General features: G+C 46.0%; 1 protein-coding gene across 1 annotated transcript in view; it reads right to left on the bottom strand.

Annotated features, from left to right (window-relative positions):
* The window catches only part of LOC144772200 (uncharacterized), a 486,273-nt gene continuing 464,248 nt past the window's right edge, over positions 1-22,025 (bottom strand). The window contains 2 exon segments of the mRNA XM_078656338.1: positions 1-2,758; positions 2,760-4,872. Coding sequence (XP_078512464.1) covers positions 2,591-2,758; positions 2,760-4,872 — 2,281 coding nt within the window. The 3' untranslated portion in view covers positions 1-2,590.

The following is a 22,025-nucleotide window of genomic DNA, read 5'->3' as shown; positions in this document are numbered from 1 at the left end:
GAAGTTTGCAATGTTTATTAAATCTATTGTTCTCTAATGTGCAATAATTGTGCCACAATTAGCCAGCAAATGCATGTAAATCTTATTAGCATAGTTAATAAACAATATACAATGAAAAGCACTGCTATATTACCTGAGAGGCTTGCTACCCCCCCCCTTGCTCTACTCAAACTATGTGGTTATAAATTATAGATTTTGGGGTTTTGTGGTGAACTTCATACCTTAGCATACATAGGTGGATGTTCTATAGTTCTATAGGTGGATCTCAGTTGACGCAGCCCACTTGTCTCAGGACCCTCTCTCTGTGTGTCTGTTGGTCCAGAAACCCTGTCTACAGTTATATGAGTAGACATGTGGGTACAAAACAGCAGTCACATTCTTCTATTATGTCTAGAGCCTAGTGTATGACCACAGAGAATGACAAGGGGCATTGCTTTTTGACCTTGCTCAGGCCGTGCAGACTAAACCCCAAGAACAGAATAATGCACGAAAACGTGCTAGTTTTGAGTGAAAATACAATGTGGCACAAAAGCAAGCATATTTTTTAATGTGAGCAAAGCAAAAGCAGCCTACAACGTGCATAATAAGGCATAGGGAAAATGACAATAGGTCATATATGAAACACATGACATTAATAACAAATTGGTGGGCACAGTTGAGAGTTATTCATCTACTCTTTACTGAATATTATAACATTGTAGTGGTGATCAACTCTTCAACTCTGTCAACAGTATAATACCTTGTTCACCACAGCACAATTTTGTCTGACTACATTAAGGGGGTGCTGCTGCTGTGTGGACATTCATAGCTGCCAAGTGTCCCCACGGCAAATGCCCCACTTTTAAGTCAGCCCTGACCTTTTAACTGACATCACACTGTATTCTGGGACTTTAAATGTTTTGCTGTTAACATTGTAATATTGCAGTAAAGTGCAGTTGGTTGAAAAGATTGGGTTAGCTGAAGGTATCACACATAAAAGTCTTTATTGCTGCAACCTTGTACAACAAAGTTGCACTGCCTCGGCCCCTTCAGGAAGAAATAAAAATGACTCATTCTAGCTCACTTTCCTTTTTCTGAATAGTTTTGCAGGTGTTTATCAATGTTTATTTGTTTACAGTGATGTAGGTGGTCTCCCTTTTGGTGGGGTTTCAACAGTTAGGACCTAACATAGGATAGCTTATTTATATTCTGGAGTTTGTTTTTCATACCTTTAAGTTTGAAAAAGGCGTGTGCAGGTTTATTGGTGGAAGTAGCATGTGTCCTTTTCTCATAATACAGGAGTAAAATCCAGACCTTTAGAGTTTTTGTTGTTGTTGCACATTGGTAGTTGTGCAATGGTTAATGCTGCAAATGTAGCAAATATACATAAAGTTCCTACCTTCTTTCTGGTCACCCTGATATACATTTTGATATATGCTGTTTTTGTAATGAAACTGCTGGCCTTGCCGGACATGTTTTTCATGGAGATGATAGTATTCAAGTTCCATGGGGTGTTACAGACCCATGTTCTTCAGCTTAAACAGCCCCTAATTTAAACACACCTCAACTAGAGGGTACGGTAGCAAGATAATCCTAAATAGCTTTTTTTTTTTTATAGCATAGCCCCATTGGAGCTAAAAGTATAAAGTCTAATCACACCAGGGTGATCTTTTTGCTTGCACTATTTAGGTTATAATACATGTCAGATATGTTTTCTCAACATCTAACCCAGTTTTAGGGACACTGCACAAGACTGAGTGCCAGGTGGGTAATGGTGTGTGATGAGATAAACACAATACCCTGCAAACCCGATTCGTGGTATTTCATGGCATGAGTTTGCATCTCTTACTTCTGTGTGGTCTTTGTGCTCATGGAATGGAATGTGATATCATGGGCGATCCGGCAAATTAGACTTTTTAAAAAAGGCCTTGTCACAATCAGTGTGATTATGGGTTTTCTTAACAGTACGGCTCAGCTGACTTCGTATTAGATTGTGTGTATCTGTACGGTATTTCCATAGCACAAACCTAGCTGAAAGGCAGCAAGCACTTTAAATGGTCAAATACAAGCATTAACACCTTCAAAGCTCATGACGAGCTGAGCTCGTCACGAGCCACGGCGCTCCGGTACTCATGACGAGCTCAGCTCGTCATGGCCCGTGGAACGTTCAGGTGCGGGGAGAATTCCCCCGCTGTGCTGAGCGTTCCACGGGAGCCGGTGCACCTGTGACGAGCACCGGAGCGCCGTAGCTCATGACGAGCTGAGCTTGTCATGAGCATGGGGGCGATGTGCGCGCCCCCCTCCCTCCCAGCACAGCGGGGGAATAACCCCCGCAGCGAAGGGGTTAACTTAACTGAATGAGAGCCAGGAGACATTGTGGATGGTTAATGCACTGTGAAGGATCAGTGATCTCTTCATGATGAAATCCGTTTTACACTTTGAACATATATACGGGTTCTGAGCAGTATAAATTCCCTGATATACGATCAGATGGCCTTTGCCGATTAACACCATTTCATACATTGAACATCTGCATGGCTTCTTTTCAGTGTGATTCTTCACGGGTCGTAACTGATCCTTTTCATTGAAAGGCTTGTCATATTCCGGACATTTATACATCTTTTTCCCAGTATGGTTCTGCTTCCGTTGTATCAGCTGCCCACTTGACCTGTCTGGGTTCCTCAGTATGGTTTTGATGATGTACCATCAGTTGCCTACTTCTGCTGAAAACAATGTCACATTGACTACTTTGATATGGTTTATCTCCAGTGTGATTTTTTTTGATGTTGTGATAACTGGTCCTTTCGCTTGAAAGCCTTTCCACATTCATAGCATTTGTATGGTTTCACTCCCGTGTGATTTCTCTGATGTAAGGATAAGTGGCCCCTCTGCCTGAAAGCCTTGTCGCACTCTGAACATTTGTAGGGCTTCTCTCCAGTATGGGTCCGCTTATGTAGTATCAGGTTTCTCTCTGCAGGGAAAGCCTTGTCACAGTGAGTACATTTGTATGGTTTCTCACCAGAATGGTTCACCTCATGCAGTTTCAGTGATCTTTTCACAGTGAAAGCTTTGTCACATTGCGAACATTTGTATGGTTTCTCCCCAGTATGGATACGCTGATGTAGTGTCAGTAATCTCTTCGTAGTGAAAGCCCGGTCACATTCAGAACACTTATATAGCTTCTCACCGGTGTGAATTCTCTGGTGTAATGATAAACTTTCAATTTGTTTGAAAGCCCTGCCACATTCCAGACAGGTATATGGCTTCTCATCAGTGTGAGTTCGCTGGTGCAATATCAGATTCCTCTTTGTAGCGACAGCCTTGCCACATTTTGAACATTTATATGGCATCTCACCTGTATGGTGTCGCAAATGTCTTATCAACTCCCCATTTGTAGTGAAAGCCTTGTCACATTCTGAACATTTATATGGCTTCACTCCAGTGTGAGTTCTCTGATGTACCACTAAATTACTTTTTTGCTTAAACTTCTTGTCGCATTCAGAGCATTCATATGGCTTTTCCCCAGTATGGTTCCGCTCATGGATAGTCAGATTACGCTTTGTAGTGAAAGCCTTGTCACATTCAGTACATTTATACGGTTTCTCACCAGTATGATTTCGCTGATGTACAATCAAGCATTTTTTCGAAGTGAAAGCCTTGTTACATTCAGAGCATACATATGGCTTGACTCCAGTGTGGCTTCTCTGATGCACCCATAAACTTCTTCTTTGCCTAAACGTCTTGTCACATTCAGAGCATTCATATGGCTTTTCCCCGGTATGGTTCCGCTCATGCATTGTCAGTTCACGCTTTGTTGTGAAAGTCTTGTCACATTCAGTGCATGTATATGGCTTCTCATCAGTGTGAGTTCCCTGATGCAATTTCAAGTAACTCTTTGAAGTGAAAGCACTGCCACATTTTAAACATTCATATGGCTTTTCGCCCGTATGGTGTCGCAAATGAATGATCAAACCCTCATTTCTAGAGAAAGCTTTGTCACATTCAGTACATTTATATGGTTTTAGCCCAGTATGACTTCTCTGATGTCTTAATAACTGGCACTTTTCCTTAAAAGCCTTGTTACATTCAGTACATTTATACGGTTTCTCACCGGTGTGATCTCTCTGATGTAGTGTCAATGATATTCTTCTGGTGTATGCCTTGCTACATTCAGAACATTTATATGGTTTTTCACCAGTATGATTTCTCTGATGTATTATTAATGATCTTTTTCTAGTGAAAGCCTTGTTACATTCAGAACAGTTGTATGGTTTCTCACCAGTATGAGTCTTCTGATGCAGTGTCAAAAATGTGTTTGTACCGCAAGCCTTGTTACATTCAGAACATTCATATCGCTTCTCACCTGTCTGGTGTTGCAAATTAAATATCAACTCCACATTTGTAGGGAAAGCTTTGCCACATTCAGTATATTTATATAGTTTTTCCCCAGTGTAACTTTTCTGATGTCTTAATAAATTGCTCTTTTGCTTAAAAGCCTTGTTGCTTTCACGACATTTATGTGGTTTTGCGCTAGTTTTGTTTTTCTGATGTAGGACAAGCAATATTTTGGTAGTGAACCTTTTCCCACATTGAAAACATTCATACGGTTTCTCACCAGAATAGCTTTGCTGATGTAGCTGTCCCTTTACAGTAAAAGCCTGGTCACACTCTGTACATTTATATGGTTTCGCATCAGTATGGTTTGGCTCATGCACTAATAGCTGTCCCATTGCAATATAAACCTTGTCACTTTCAGTGCATCTATATGGTTTCACACAAGTATTGTTTCGCTGATGTGTTGTCATCTCTCCCTTTGTATGGAAAACCTTGTTGCACTCTGAATATGGATACAGTTCCTTATCAATGTTATTTTCCTGATGTAATAATAAACATCTAATTTTATCGATAGCCATCTGAGGTTCCAAACACATATTTTTTTTCACCTTTGTGGGCGCTCAGGATTGTCCTTCATTTTCTCTTTGTAATAAAGGTCCCATCAGATTGCCGCCAGTGAGTGAATTCAATACTCAAGTTACCTTCTCATTCCAATGACCTCTTTTTCTTATTCAGTGAATGATACAGTCCCCTTCCGGCACAGTGCGCCCTATGTTGATTTTATGCAATTTTCATGGATTTGCCTTTATAGGAAACACCTGGATATTTGTGGTGCAGGTGAATAGCCAGGTCTGTCAGAATGGGATACAGCAGTCAATGCTTTCACTGCTAATCCGACATATGACTCTCTTTGGAAACAAATCAATTTCTCTTTTTTCGTTTCTTTCTGCAATTAATTCACCTGTTGGAATGGAAAAAATATATGGAATCAGTGTTGGAAGAGTTACAAATATAAAAAATAATGCTTAACAATCCATGCTCAATTTTGAAAATTAAATGTTCTATATAAAACTGGGCCAATGGAAACCGGACAGACAACTAAATCACCCACGACACCAGGATAGTAATGGTGTCTGTGCCATCTGAGCTCATCCTCTGTACCAAGATAAGTCACTGCTGATACACGGGCTACATTTGTAGCATGAATTAACAAAGAAAGCAAGATATGGTTGACGCAAGAGCCCCACTATAACAGCATGGATTAACAAGGAAAGCAGATATGGGTGACACAAGGGCCCCAAAGTAACAGCTTGAATTCAGGGCTGTACTGGCCATGGCGGGCACCGGGCATGCTTGGCCACACCCCCAACTCCCCAGGGGGACGGCCGAGCACTTTGCCAGGGATGGTTTTGGTTCCCAGTCCGGCCCTGCACGGATTAATAAAGAAAGCAAGATATGTGTGACACAACGGCCCCAAAAAACACAGCTTGGATTGCTACACAAAGCATGACATGCATTTCCAAGGACTGCAAGACTGGTTTATATTAACATTAGACTTAAAAACGTATCTTTTTCCTGTACATCTGCAAAGCAGATTAACAGGCCTATGGAACAGACATTTTGAAAATGCAAAATGTGTCCATCTTTACCAGAAAGGGTCTAGGCAATTCTATAAAATATTGACCTCAGGTTGTAAGAAATCAGGGAACTACACTTCATCAATTAGGGGCAAAGGAGCAACAGTTCATTTCTAATGAAAGGCTTCAACATTCAAGGAGGCAGAACTTCACCATTGTCTGAAGCTAAATTCCAGCATAAGTAGTTTTCAGCAGGCAAAATATCTTCTTTAATCACTAAAAGATTACATTTTGAAGAAAAGGTTCTCGCTGAAAGAGGCATTTAGCACTCATATGCTTCGGGACATCAAGACAGATTTTGTCGGTCTGGAAAAACGTATTCGGTTTATTTTGTTCCCTGGCATAGTAGGCCCAACTATCAGAAAAAGGCAGTGGAAACAGAGAACTAGACTGCAAACTGGACTCCTCTCATGAGATTAAACTCTCTTCCTGGTTCTAAAAAAACATGAGCCAGTAATTAAGGATCAAACAAACATGGAGAGGACACCCTGCAACAGGTTGTTACCTGTGCCTCTCCGTTGTGTACTAGGTCAAACCCGTTTTTGCGTCCTTTAACCCCTTCCATGCTGATGACGGCCCTCAGCCGTCATGCATCACTGTGGTCGTGTGCTGATGACGGCTGGGGGCCGTCATGAACCCGCCCACTCATTAAAACGGCCGCACAGGCGCAGAATCACGGCCGTGCCCAAGGGGTTAAGTGTATTGTTTTGTTCCCTTTCAGCTTCTTCACTGACAGGATCCCCTTCCTCTTGTTCACTGCTCTATGGGTCGTGATACTTCTGAGAATCCTCCCTCACATTTAGTTCCTCAGCTTCTGTGCGCTTTAGTTTGGGGTGGCATCCTGGGACCTCCTCCTGGTAGCCTTATCTAAGCTGCCAGGGGGAGGCTCGTGTAGGGTGTTTGTCATAGCAGCATCTGTGGCAGAAATGGGTAAGCCTGAATCTCAGTGATGCTACTGTCATATCTTCGGTATCGATGTCTAATTCTCACCTGCGGATTCTAACTTCCTTGCAGTGGGTGCAGTGACTTACCATAACCCTGATGTGAACCCCTGCCGCCACTCACAGCCTTTCCATAAACCAGTCTCAGAGAGAACCCCACTCCAGTGTTTCTCTCTCTTCCTCCTTGCCCACCGGTCCTCAGACTGCTACAGCGAGCGAGTAGTAACCATGGGGCATATTTACAAGGGCTTTATCTCCACTTTTTTTGGCTTAAAAAGCCAAAAAAGCAGAAATAAAACCAGCGCACTATTTACAAGAGGGGTCTAACATGCATAATCGCATGTTAGCACCCTTTTTCCCAACGCCTCCCTTTGCATCTCCAATGAGCTGCAAAGTGGGCGTTACGGGGCGTGCCCCGGATGGACTACCGTGCAAATATTGCTGATGTTTACATTGCGATATTTACAAGGCAGCCCACAGGATTTTAGCACACGTTAGATTTTGGCGAAAACTGCGGTTTTCACCAAAATCTAACCTCTGCTAAAATCCTGACTTGGCCATCCCCAACATAGGGGGTGGATTATGCTGATACAACCACAGGGTCGTATCAGCAAGGTTATCGCCGTTTTGCAGGGAACATCGCTGGATGCCATAAAGGCAAAACTGGCCCACCGAAAACATATTATTTCAAAGTATTAGCACAAGTGTCAAACACATCCAGTCCTCCATGAAGGGTTGCGTGCTGTGTCCTTTCCAGGCAAATTCAATATTCAAAATCAAGGGCAGGTCAGCAAACACGCATCAGACAGGGAGATCATGTTTTGGTAGAAAGTTGGCTTCAGTTGCTAGAATATTTTGAAATTTATACTGCAGAGCGCCAGCCTCTGTCAGCTAGGAGTACACTCAACATGTCCCGCCTCCTGAGGAGCGTCAGCCTCTGTCGGCTAGGAGTACGCCCAGCGTGTCCCGCCTCCTGTAGAGCGCCAGCCTCTGTCGGCTGGGCGTACACTCAGCGTGTCCCACCTCCTGCAGAGCGCCAGCCTCTGTCGGCTGAGAGTACACGCAGCATGTCAGACTCCTGTAGAGCACCAGCCTCTGTCGGCTGGGAATACACTCAGCATGTCCCGCCTCCTGTAGAGCGCCAGCCTCTGTCAGCTGGGAGTACATTCAGCATGTCCCGCCTCCTGTAGAGTGCCAGCCTCTGTCAGCTGGGAGTACACTCAACATGTCCCGCCTCCTGAGGAGCGCCAGCCTCTGTCGGCTAGGAGTACGCCCAGCGTGTCCCGTCTCCTGTAGAGCGCCAGCCTCTGTCGGCTGGGCGTACACTCAGCGTGTTAGCCTCCTGTAGAGCGCCAGCCTCTGTCGGCTGAGAGTACACTCAGCGTGTCAGACTCCTGTAGACCGCCAGCCTCTGTCAACTAGGAGTACACTCAGCGTGTCCTGCCTCATGTAGAGTTCCAGCCTCTGTCGGCTGGGAGTACACTCAGCATGTCCCGCCTCCTGTAGAGCGTCAGCCTCTGTCGGCTGGGAGTACACTCAGCGTGTCCCGCCTCCTGTAGAGTGCCAGCCTCTGTCGGCTGGGAGTACACTCGGTGTGTCCTGCCTCCTATAGAGAATTGCTACTGGCTTCTCAAACCCGGTGTCAGCCCAGTCTCAGGAGCTAATACGACTTAAGAGCAAAACAGAAATTCATATGACATGTACATCGTGTCCCTGGACCCACAAGGGCCGCATATTGCTGCAAGCTCGCTGAGTTGCAAAGTATTTACTATTTTCGGTTTCACTTTCAAGGGACAGCAGGTCAAACAGTCAAAACTGACTCTTGGAGAGTGGAGGGTCAGATAAATGTAATATCAAAATAACATGTCTTAATGTAATAGTCTATTTAGTGTTATTTCTTTTTTTAGTATATAAGACTTGTATTCCTATTAAGTTAAATTCATTATTAAAACAAATATCCTTCATTTGAGAACAAAAGATCATGACGCAAAGGTTGGGGGCACGCTTGTTCTAAGTGCACAGGTTTCAGCACAGGGATGTGGCGCCTAGTCTGCGAGACCAAGGCACAACATTGAGTACCATGTCAGCACACTGGTTATCAACAGTGCAGTAAGTAAGTAATTATCTTTATTGCATGATTAATAAAAATCTTTGCAATGAAAAACTACATTCAAAAGCACCTGTGCAAAAACGCAAAATACAGCTTATGTCATTGCAGTGAGATAAGTTGAAAACCGTTTACAATTTGCAATATGTTTATACTATTATAAAAAAGTAAAAAATGGAAAATCTCATATTGTGCGAGGATTAAAGTACAATGAAAGAACCTAAGACTTCAAATTGACAATGGTTTGACTAATACTATTTTCTACACACTATACCCTGAGATCCACGACAGATCTAACGATGAAGGCTAGTATAATCATCATAGTAAATGAGGAGGGTTTTTTTTTCAATTGGGGCAATACTTGACAGTTAAAAATTGTGCACCTGGTTCTAGATTTTGAGTTGAATCATTTATAAATCGATTCATCAGCTAGCAGTTAGATTTAACTCGATTTTTACTATACTAATTAAACGTACCAGTCTACATGCTAACTGAATGTCTCCTCCTTCAAAACAGGCTTTTAACCCCTTCAGTGCGCATGACAAAGCCAGCTCGTCATGGGCGTTACCTGCGCTACGCGCATGACGAGCTGGCTTTGTCACGTAACGCAGGTTTTTTAAAAATCCAGCGCGCAGCGGGAAAACCCGCTAGCACACATGCGGTTAATGCTTGTCTACATGTTCAAATCCGTCTTTGGTTCCAGTGTGGTTTTAACAATAGTCTTCGCTCTTTCTCTAGACCCTTGCAACTGCACAGTAATTGCAGAACGTCCTTGTTAGAAATGGGATTTTTGGTTGCCTAAATCTTGCGCCAAAGCCAGGCAGAAACCACCACTCTAGTCAGGGCAAGGGAGTTACACGCCAAAGATAACCCCTGCTCACCCTCTAGGTAACGTGTGACGAGCAGTAAGTCTTATCCCGGAGGCAATGTAAGTTAAGTATTTGCGCACGCACCCACCAGCAACAACATCCCAGGCACCCCACAAAAGGAACTCCACATAAGGTTATATGTAAAAATAGCCTTTGTATTATACCAAACACATTAGATAAGAAACACACACTTTACAATGTGCCATAGGCAGGGGCAGAATTTACAGGGGATTATATACATGTGACAGGGCCACGTGGACCACTGTCAGGAATAGCACTTGTTAGAAATTAGCACTTAGAACATAAGATAATTGTAGCACCAAAGAACAAGTGTAGCACACAACCAGTAACCACTGGCGAAGGGTAAGTACCACCTACGCAATCCTGAACACCGTAGGCAAATATCACGCAGGGAACCATGGACTCACTAGCATAACTATACTAGGAACAACAACCTCCTAGGCATAAAAATACATCTAGAGGTATCAGAACACAGGGTGCGCAAAACATAGTACACACAGTACATTTCCTCCCACCCAAAGCATTAGCACATAATCACATCTAGCGCACAAATCACATTGAGGTCCAGGTTGCGCCACTGCGCCAAAACCTAAACGTAGCAGCTGCCCACTACGTGCTGGGCACAGAACAGGGCCTAAACGCTGCGGCTGGCACTAAGTGCTGCGCAGCTGGGGAAGGCCAAAGTAGGGATGAAGGAGGGCGACTCACTCCTGAGTCCAAAGTACATGTCTCTAGAAAGAAAACCTAAACGGCGCAGCTGCCCACTACTTGCTGGGCAGCTGAGGACAAAACTGCGACATGGGCCCTCACTGTCCCTCTGTCGCAAAGACTGCGCAAAAGGTTGGAGCCCTCTGGCTCTGAAACAACTGTGCCCCCAAGAACAACGTTGGAGCCTCGTGGGCTCTAGAACAAATGCTGTGGGCAAAAACATGTGGGAACCACACGGGGCTCTGGGGATACACGTGCTCCATAGAACTGGGGGCTTGACCCTGCCCTGGTCACAATCGTTGTAGCCATCCGAGGCTCGGGGAAATCATCAAAAACCGTTGGGGCAGCCCGCTGCCATCCGGGGCCGCCCTAAATGCACCCCTTTCTCTGTGCCTTTCACAGGGACCAACGCACACAAGGAGTTTCCCCCCGCCCTTCCGCCTTTAAACACTCACCGGCTGCTAGGGAGGCTCCTCTTCACTTGCGGCGGGGGCAGGCACCGGCAATGTGCCTCGCGCCCCCTCCGCCTTCTGTCATCCACTGCTGGCGCATGCGGGGCTCTCCCTCAGTCCTGGGAGCCCTGCACAGCAGGTGCCATCTGTCCCTCACCGGCATCTTCACGCAATCCCCCGAGGCTGCCGGGCGTGCGCTGGACTTCCTGCCAGAACGCAGGCCCTGGCCACATCCCGGGCAAAGACGCCTGACTTCCGTTTTTTCCGGCCCGGCCGCGGCGGTGATTTTCTTTGCGCAAATAAATGAGGGATGGGCCACGTCGAGGATCAGCGATACATCGCGGGGTGGGCACCCGACAAAATAAACAAATAAGCGGCCATAATCGGGGTGGGCACCCTAAATATAAATAATTAAAGAAGCGGGGTGGCACCCGCACTATGCCCACAAGGAGGAGGGGTCTTCCCTCCAAAAGGGCTGCAGCGTCGCGCTGCTCAGCCCCTGTCTCTCCCTTCTCTAGGGAAATAAAATAAAAAGCGCGTTCTGCCCAAAAATAAGGCGCAGGGAGGCTGCTGAAGGTCCTGGCAAAACTAACAGCAATCAAAAAGATCCCAGCAGTCCTGGAGGAATAAAGGTGGAGCAAAACAGCTCCAAGCAAAGAAGAGTCCTCCAGCATCCAGGGGCTGGGCAGGGCCCAGGGAGGCAAGCCTTCCCCTTGGCCCCAGCATCAGCACGCCCCTGGTTGTTCCAAGTTAAGCGCAAGAACATTGAACATCAGGTCACAGCCTGATTTTATACACAAAATCCCTTTGTCTCTAGGGTGTAGGGTGGGGGAAAACCAGTCGCAGCTGGTTCTGGAGCACTTTGTTTTGCTCAGCCCCTCTCCCTATTCACAGGACAGGCTAAGGTCATCAGTCGAACCACAGGGGGCGGAGCCAACATTGCGTAGGGAAAACCCAGCCCTATTCAGGTCCCAGGTGCAGCCCCTCCCTGCCATCAACATGCAGATCTCCCCATTCACCACCGGGGCAGACCCATCCTGACTTCTGGAGCCAGGCACACCAACCAGCTCCAGCCAATCACAAGCCAGACAGTCACTGCACAGAAAGGCCAACTTCTAGAAGTGGCACTTCCACACTAGACACATGAACGTCGCACACATCATCGCGCAGCATTCAATCTCACGAGTTCGCACATACCAAACTCAACCTTGCACTCCCCACGCATCAGGAATTACCATGGACACATACATTCCCCATGCATTCCTATGGGAGGGCCGGACAATCTCACACATGCACTCGGAGAGCGCACGCACTTTACACTGCGCCACAGTGCTAAAGTGCGCAAAGACCAGGAATCATTATACTGTGGTAACATTAAAAGGCAAAAGTTCAGGGGTGAACCTGCCAGAAGGGCCACGTCCAACACAAACCCCTTCCAGCCAAAACGCAGGGCAAACCAATCACAACTGTGATGGGCTTCCCTGCTTAGGGCGATAGAACACGGACGCAGGCCCGCACTGCCGGGACACCCTCCGGTTCTACGCCATGTTGTTCCAAAACAAACATACATAAAAAAATTCAGGCCCAACTAGGCTACCCCACCGGTACTTGTTAGTTGTCCACGGCCAGGACCAGGCCCTAGGCCACCCAGATACCACTGGTCCTTGCCAATCCACAGAGTGGGGGGTAGTAACCCCTGGCATACAATAGCCATTCTCCACCCTCCTTCTCAGTGTAGTTCCAAACTACCACTGATCCTTCAACCTAGGGTCTGCACCCTTAGGCTGACCAGAGGTCACGGGCAAGAATGCCCCACCCTACCTCTACTTCTGGGGTTGCGCACTCTCCCAGGAGAAGCACCCTCCAGAACACAACTCTCCCACCAGTCCTGGACCTTATTCCCTTAGCAGCAGTGACGGCGGTCAGTCCATGCCCAAGAGGTGTAGCGAGGCGTTGCACGTTGCGGTGCCTGCCCGGCGTGGCACAGGCCGCGGCTCACGAACAGCGTCCAGACGGAGTCGGGGCGAGTGGCAGAGGCTGCGCGGCTCGAGGCGGACGTTGCTCAGTGCGGTGCCTACAGGACACCAGGGTGGTCATGATGGCGAGGTCACAGCTCCCTTAACTGGTCTACCAGCTGGAATTCAAATTCACCGGATGCACAGGGGTCAGACTCCCTCTGACCCCCTTGCAGAGTTCGGCACCCTCCCAACTGGAGCGGTACCCCTAGAAGACAAACCGGCCAGGGCACTGGCTACAGTCGCCCTGCCGTCCAGGACAGGCAAACACCTGAACCTGGCTCCCCAACCTAGGGACGCTACCCTTTGGCACACCAGGACTTCTACAAGTTGAAAACAAAAATCTAAGACTTTCTCCTCTCCTTCAGCAGCAAGGCAACCACTGCAGGCCAATCACCCAGGTCAGGGACAGTACTCCTCCATACAGCTTACCCGGTTCCTTCTCTTCAGGCAGAAGTTTCTTCTTGTAACTTCAGGACACTACTTACAGTTGCCCTTACGTCCAGATCCGGAACCACCGGCTACTGACTCCCCAACCGAGGGACGCACCCTTTGGTCAGAAGCCTGGCGCACCAGGACTTCCTTGAGGATTACACATAACTAATGTGTCGTGTAGCAAGTCTGCCTGTCACTCAGGACAGAAGTGGCATCACCATGGTCACTCCTTGGCGACACAGCCCTTCCGGCTGGCCCCTGACCCACTGGTTCTTCCACTGGGGGGTCTACCCCTCGCACCCCTCCATCTGGACTTCTTCACCCTCCCAACTGGAGCGGTACTGCCAGACACCAGAACTACTGGAACCCTGCTTACAGAGGTTCCACGTTCTCCAGACACTCTGGGAGATCCTCCTCAAATGACCTATTAGTACAGCCTAGGCCCCCGACCTGATGTTCCCTTAAGAAACAATCCAGGCCCTGAGACTGGGTTTTGGGCACCTGGAGACACGCAGTCCCACCCACTCCTTCTCCTCTTCTCCTCTGAAACAGGACGTGAGCCCCTAAACTGAGACCTGGCTGGGCTACACTGAACCTCTTCCACCACGCTGGGCTGGAAGACACCTCAGCCACTCCTTTCGGAATCACTCTACGTCTATGTCTCCCTCTTCACAGAACCTTACCAACTCTAACATACTGTATCTTAACAGACCACAGAAATCAAAAGCAGGCTCCACTTCTGCGGACTTTCTCGAGAAAAGTTTAACACAAGAAACCTAATTGTCTGAGCTAAAACAGTAGTCCACACCAAAGTATTCAGCAAGCTCCCTATCTCAGAGAACTCACACCACTTGTCCAGTGCAACACAACATTCATCCACACACACACCCCCAGGCCGGTAAAGCAGTTCTACCACCCCTGATTTCTCAACCTGACCACCCCGTGACACAGGTACCATTACTCCGGGAACGGGACGGGGAACACATGCACTGGACACACTTATGCTGCCACCACTGGATCCCACCCTTCCTGGGGAATCCAGAAAATTTACACTGCACTTAAGGGATGACCTACCCTCCCGAGCTAGGGACACTTAACTCACAGTGCACACGGAACACATTTCCAAAGAAATGACATTTTTAGAACCAACTTAAAAACAATAATCCCCTTCTATGTGACTATCAAATTCAAATTCAAAATAGTCTTTATTCGATATTTTTCAATCATAAAAGACATTTTACAATTAAAAAGAGTAGTTGTTTTTGATACCCCACCCACTATCCCTCTACAAAACGGGATCCACAATGAGTTACTTCATCATACGAAAAATAAGAATATATATAAATATACAAGGTAGAATAAATAACACAGTATCTCATCCTATTTACATTTTTACAGAATCATAAGTTAGGCCTATTTTAAAAAGACATTTATAAAAAACAAGTATAAAAGCAGATTCATCAGTACCAAGGTGCAACTTAACAGTAACTAATGCAATGTACATAGTTAATCACTTATTAGTATAATATATGGTTTTAAATAGCAGCAAGTGAAGTCTTTCCCATAGTTACTCCAAACTCATTTTCCGTGACCGGATGATCCATATCCAGTGCAAGAATTTTGACATAGCTATAACTACAGGCTGTGATGTATTGGTTCTTAAGACCCTAACAGCCTCAATTGCAGTTTTTAAGCCTAGCTGGGCACAGATCGGTTTTAGCCATGACCGTCTGGGGACACTATATTCGGGACAAGCAAACAACACATGACCAATATTTTCATTTTGATCAGAACAGAACGGACACCTTGAGGTTTGGCTCTTATTCCATTTCTCCGTTAGGGCATTTAAAGGTAAAGTCCCCACCCTCAATTGATGGTACCTTTTCCTGTCCCCTGGCACAGTAATCCAGTCCCAGTAAGGTTCTAGGGCAGGTGCATGCTTAAGTTCCAGAAAATCGTTTGTAAAAGATCGATCAATACGGTTTCTAAAACACTTTATCTCAATCATGCTCCAATATAAATCACGAAGTGCCTTTTTTGGTGGAAATGCATTACCAACAGGATCGTCCCAGAGATGGGATAATCCCATCGCCCTATAAATACTTCTTACATCTCTCAACCAGACTATTTTACAACCTTTATCCAGGGTTCGAATCTCTGAAAAGCCTTGGGCATACTGAGATAGCTCTGGGGTTACCCAGAGCCTTCTCCAGTAGGCTACAGATCTATATCTGGCCATATCCTCAAAGCTATGAAATCCCAGATTATATTTTAAAGGTATCAAAGGTGATGACAATGGTAGCCCAGTAATATTGCGAAGAAATCTGTTCTGTGCTACAGTCAACTTCGCAAGATTACTTGGCCCCCAGAGTTCAGCTCCATAAAGAACTGCCGCTCCTACCTTAGCATTATAAATTTTCAAAACTGGTCGGATAGGTTTAGTCTGAGATGCAAAAAGTTCCTTAGTAAGGGCTCCTGTTAGTTGGGCATGTCTTGTTACCAACTCATTGGTGTGCTGTTTCCAATCTAAGTTATGGGACAAGTTAATACCAAGATACTTGAAAACCTGGGTCTGTTCGAGCTGGACCCCATCCATGGTAACCTTCCCTCTGATGTGTCTTCGTTTGTGCAGAACCATAAATTTTGTTTTACTTGTATTAATTACAAGACCCTGCTCTGCACAAAATAATTCGAAAACTCCAATTGCCCTCTGAAGTCCCTGTTGGGTCTTGGATATCAGCAGGTTATCGTCCGCAAACATCAACAGGGGGATCAGTCTGCCTGCCAATTTTGGGGCATCTGTTGGTTGATGTTCAAAGTATCTGATCACCCTGTTGATATATAGCGAGAAAAGCGTTGGAGCGAGCACGCATCCTTGGCGTACTCCCTTCTCAATAGGGAATTTATCAGTAACGCTGCCCTGTTGGTTCCATCGCACTTGTGCAAAGTTATTTTCGTGCATTCTGATTAATAAGGACAAAATTTCATTTGGGATGCCCTGGTTTCGGAGGGTATTCCACAGCTTGTGGCGGGGGACGAGGTCAAAAGCCGATTTTAAATCGACAAAGGCAGCAAAAAGCATCCCCCCCCCCCAAGTATAACTACACGCCAGTAGATTAAGACAAATCTAAACACTTGATCTATGGTACTTATATGGCTACGAAAGCCTGCCTGCAGGGGAGACAAAATGTCCTGGTCATCTATCCACTCATGGATTCGCTGAAGTAAGAGTCTTGCCAGAACTTTCTGAATGCATGCGATCAGGCTAATAGGCCTACAATTGCCTGGATCCGAGCATGCCCCCTTTTTATAGATGGGGATAATCTCGGCTCCTTTCCAGGTCTCTGGAATAGGCGAGCCCTTTGCGATAGCATTTACTAACAAATGAATGTACGTGGCCCATAATTCTTTATCATGCATAAAAAGGTCTGCTGGAACAAAATCTAGGCCCGGTGCTCTGGCTTTAGGTATATCATTTAAAGTTTTTAGGACGTCGATTTTACTGAAAATTAGGTGGCTCCCCAGGATATCTACTGGGGCCACACACTCCTCTCCATCTATGACCTCAGCAGCGAACTGGGTCGCATAGTGAGTTACCCAAGCTTCTGGTGAAACATGGTTCATGGGTTCTCCTCTTATAGCCCCCCTTCCCCATTTTACAATGTTCCAAAAGGGTGTCATAGATCTTTCCTCACTTGCTTTGAGGAGATCCCTCCAATAGCCTTCCTCCCAGTCCCTTTTTGCACTTTGTTGGACCTTTTTATACGCAACACGTGCAGCCCTTGTTTTATTTGTATCTTTTGTCTTCACAGCATCAGACAATGCCTTATATGCCCCCCTGCAGGATTTGTCGTACCACTGATCTTCCTTTCTTACTGGCCTACGTTGCTTTTTAGTCACTGTTTTAACAAAAAAAAAATTTAAACTATTAAAAAAGTCATCATGGATCCTGCTAACTTCAAATATCTGAGTATCCATAGAAGTTATACTCTTTACTTCTTTGATAGCCTGAGTTGTTAAATCCCTCATAGCAATTATGCTTTCCTCATTGGCTGCACAAGTTGACCATCTGATGCGTCTATTGTCATTAGAGAGTTTAATTTGAACATTTTCCACCAAAACGTCTTTATCCAGTAATCCAAACAATTTAAATGTCAGAATTAATGGATCATGGTCACTTTCCACTCTGGGCTCTATCCACATATCAACGACACTGGGCCAATTCTCTTTGTTAATTAAAATGTAGTCAATACGACTTTGTGAGTTTCCATTGGAAAAAGTGGTGGCGCCCTGTTTGTCAGAAACCACTCTTCCATTGGTGGCCCGCAGCCCAGACTCGACACACAGAACTTTTAACTGCAGTGCAGCCTCTGACCATTTTTTAATTGGTGGCAAGGAAAGCTGAGGGATATCCCAGATGTAGTCCTCTTCTATCGTGAGATCTACATCATGGGTGTCTAGGGGTTCAAAACAACAATTAAAATCACCTCCAACAATAACATTTGCGTTTAAGCAATACTGTTTTAAAAGAGAATCTAACAACTCAACTGCCTCCGTGGGTTTACCACCTGGCAAACCCCTTGAGTAAATATTAAATATATAAAGGTCCTGGCAGGATGAGCGCTGTAACTTGACCAACAATATATCAGGGCTATTAACAACTAGTTGAACGACTGAATAGTCACTACTTTGCTTTACCCATGTCACTAGACCGCCTTTAGGTCTTCCCCTTTAACTTGGTGTAGCCGGGACATAAAAATGTAAATATCCTTCGGCAGGATCTGGATCTAATTGCCAAGTTTCCTGGAGAAGGATTACATCCTTTGAATCCAGGAAAGTTTGCCAGGCCTGCGATGCTATCTTACTTCGCAAACCTGCAATGTTCCAGGATGTTAGGATATATTGGGCAAAGGCCTTGTCGTTGGTGGATTCAAGATTAGTCGTTAATATACCCCTTTGTTCTTGGGTGAGATTGTGTACACCTACATTGTCCGCATTTACAACTAATTTTGGGGATAAATTAACATTTAGAACACAATCAGTGCATTCAGTAAGGTAATGATCATTACATATATCATCTAAAGCACCATGTATTCTGCTTGCATTTGACAAAAGATCAGTTGTTACAGAATTGATCTGAGCTTCCGCTTCCCCCCTGAACACCCTCCATTTGGAATAGGAAAATCAATGTGACAATTACTTCTACCCAGTCAGTCACAAGCATCTAGACCTGATAGTGCTTCATATCTATTTCCTAGGACCATGCCCCAATCGTTAGAAGGGACCCTTGGGCCTCTATTATTTATCACAATTTCCCACATCGGGCCAGGAGTTTTTGGAAATGTTACATTCTGTTGCTCCCCATAAAAGAATTTTAAGGTAAGGGGAACAATAGACCCGGCTCTTCTTTGTGGCGGAAAGATATGATTTAAGACATTGGGTAAAACAGCTGCGTGGCAAAAAGTCACAATAACACAATCTCCTCTAAACCTTTTGGGCCGATTCCCAATTCAAGCCACCCTTTTCACTGACTTTATTTCGCATGCAAGCTGATGTTTGCCTCCTGGTCCCATATGCATGTTAGTTGTTAGCCAGTGCAGTGCCTTACTAGACAGAGATGCTGGTGTTTCCGATTGAATGACCGTTGGCGGGGGCACATTGGCCAACACCAGTACCACTGGCGATGCTTCTTCGATGAATTGAAGGGGATCTAGATCCTGACGCGCTACTGTCGGGATATTTATTGTCAGTGGTACACTATCTTTTGACACGGTCTGGTTTGTGGGATTTGACCTTTCTTGAGCTGGACATTCAAGGAGTGATGGGTCAGTCTCTTTCTCTGAAGTACTCCTCTCCTTAATCTCTGCTGGCTTTCCCATTTGTGACACCAAAGTAGATAAATTATCAACCCCATCTACAGCCTTTGCTTGAAGGGCACCTATTCTTTTTAGTTCCGCATTTAGCTTGTCAATCTTAGCGACTAGCGGCTTGATGATGGTTTTAATTTTCGAATCGATGATGTCTGCTATTTTCTGCAACAGGTCATCCTCATTGTAGCTATTGTCGTGATCGCCTTTTTCAGGAATAATATTTTCTACTGCTTCAGTGAGTTTTGCCTTGTTTCTCCCTATGGGTGATGCTTTTTTCCTCCTATTTCCCGATCGTAAACCCGATCGTTTCTCCTGAACTCTTCTGTGTCTTCTCGGAGGTCGAGTTTCCTGTTCAGGAGATGAAGGATCATCAGATTTGTGATTCACGGTTACGTTCTCAGGATCTGAAAATGCTTCTAGATCTGGAGTTACTAGATTCACTTCGCTATCTAGTGTAACGATATTCTGATCATCCATATTTGGATTAGAATGGGCCATAAGATCTATCAGGTCATTAGAGGCATCTGGAGCTATGGAATTTGACTGGTTGCTACATTGAGTCGGGCTTAGAGGGTGTAAATCCGGAGACTGGCTTAGGCCCAGTGACTGTCTTCTTTTATCATTAATTTTGCTTACTACTTGGACCATATAGTTGTCTATTGTCTTAGTATTCGGTGGAGGCTGTTTTTTAGACATGTTTATTGACACAAAGGGTCACAAAATTGGTTTCTTCCGACAGAAGTAGGTAATACACGTTAACCCCTACTTCTCAGTGATGTTAGGGCAATTATAGTCACAGGAGAAACCAAACAGAATAATAAGCAGAAGCTAGAGTCTCTTTAGGCAGCAGGAAAGGTTACTCTATTTGTAAAACCCAAAGGTGGTATATGTATCCACTTTACAGGTAACCGGAATGTTGGAATAGAAGAAAAAAGATAATTTATTCCTTACTTGAGTACAGCCGTAAGGGAGGTAGCCCAGTCCAGTCCCGGACAGTCTAGGACTGTCTAAGACTGTCCCGCCCTTGTCCCGGGCTTCTCCCGGCGCCCTCCCGCGCGCGACTCGCGGGTGCGAGAGGCGTTCCCTGCTAATGAGGCACCTCCTGGCGCGTGTCCGTCGTCACACCCGCCGCGTTCACCCCCGGGGCAGCTGGGTGATGTAGTTCCCCAGCTGCTGCTGCACCGGGTGGATGGCGGTGTGAGCGCTGGTGGTGTGAGCGCTGGCCGTTTCCCTCACGGCGCGGTTCTGGAGCTAAGCAGGGGTAAGTTTGAAGAGCGAGTTGGCCGTTCCCCTCACGGCAGGTTAGGCAGCGTTTAAGTGTCCCAAGAGCGCTTCGGCGCTCCCTGCTAATGAGGCACCTCCTGGCGCGTGTCCGTCGTCACACCCGCCGCGTCCACCCCCGGGGCAGCTGGGTGATGTAGTTCCCCAGCTGCTGCTGCACCGGGTGGATGGCGGTGGATGGCGGTGTGAGCGCTGGTGGTGTGAGCGCTGGCCGTTTCCCTCACGGCACGGTTCTGGAGCTAAGCAGGGGTAAGTTTGAAGAGCGAGTTGGCCGTTCCCCTCACGGCAGGTTAGGCAGCGTTTAAGTGTCCCCCATGTGACTATCTAAAATGCAGAGTTTTGTGGTGGAGCCAGTTCTTGCTGTGGTACTGCGCAAACACAAATCCGGATCCCTTCCGCTGCCGCCAATGTTAGAAATGGGATTTCCGGTTGGCTAAGGCTTGCGCCAAAGCCAGGCAGACACCACCACTCTAGTCAGGGCAAGGGAGTTACACGCCAAAGATAACCCCTGCTCACCCTCTAGGTAACGTGACACGAGCAGTAAGGCTTATCCTGGAGGCAATGTAAGTTAAGTATTTGCGCACGCACCCACCAGCAACAACATCCCAGGCCCCCCACAAAAGGAACTCCACACAAGGTTATATGTAAAAATAGCCTTTGTATTACACCAAAACACATTAGATAAGAAACACACACTTTACTATGTGCCCTAGGCAGGGGCAGAATATTATATACATGTGACAGGGCCACGTGGACCACTGTCAGGAATAGCACTTGGTAGAAATTAGCACTTAGAACAGAAGATAATTGTAGCACCAAAGAACAAGTGTAGCACACAACCAGTAACCACTGGCAAAGGGTAAGTACTACCTACGCAATCCTAAACACCTTAGGCAAGGCTTTAAATCAATGAACCGTAAATACAAGTTTGAACAGCATTAACAAATACACACAAAAATCAACTTAACTGCAGGCAGTGCCCTTCCCTGACCCTTAATGTGGCACTGCAAACTGGCAGCCAAAGGGTTTATGCTGCAGGGGGTTGGGCCTACTTGTCCCAAGGACAGAATACACATTAAAACTTGTTGCCCTTGACCCCAAACAATATGTCCTGGGCGTCGGGCTATAGGAATTCCACATCCTTGATAGAGTCTATCCACAAACATCAAGACAAGAGATAACAAACCACTTCTCTGCCACCTCCTGTACCACCCGCCTGGCCACTCCGCCGCATTCGGAGAACATTTATCTGACATGATAACCCACTGCTCACTTCGTCACAACACCAAATTAATTCTAGGGGACCTCAACCTCTACTGAAATAACAAAAATGACCCGCTGATCCAAACCCTGAATGAATTTCTTCTCAACAACA

This window comes from Lissotriton helveticus, chromosome 8 (assembly GCF_964261635.1).
Source record: "Lissotriton helveticus chromosome 8, aLisHel1.1, whole genome shotgun sequence".
Lineage (NCBI taxonomy): Eukaryota > Metazoa > Chordata > Amphibia > Caudata > Salamandridae > Lissotriton > Lissotriton helveticus.
This window is presented reverse-complemented; position numbering and strand designations above follow the sequence as displayed.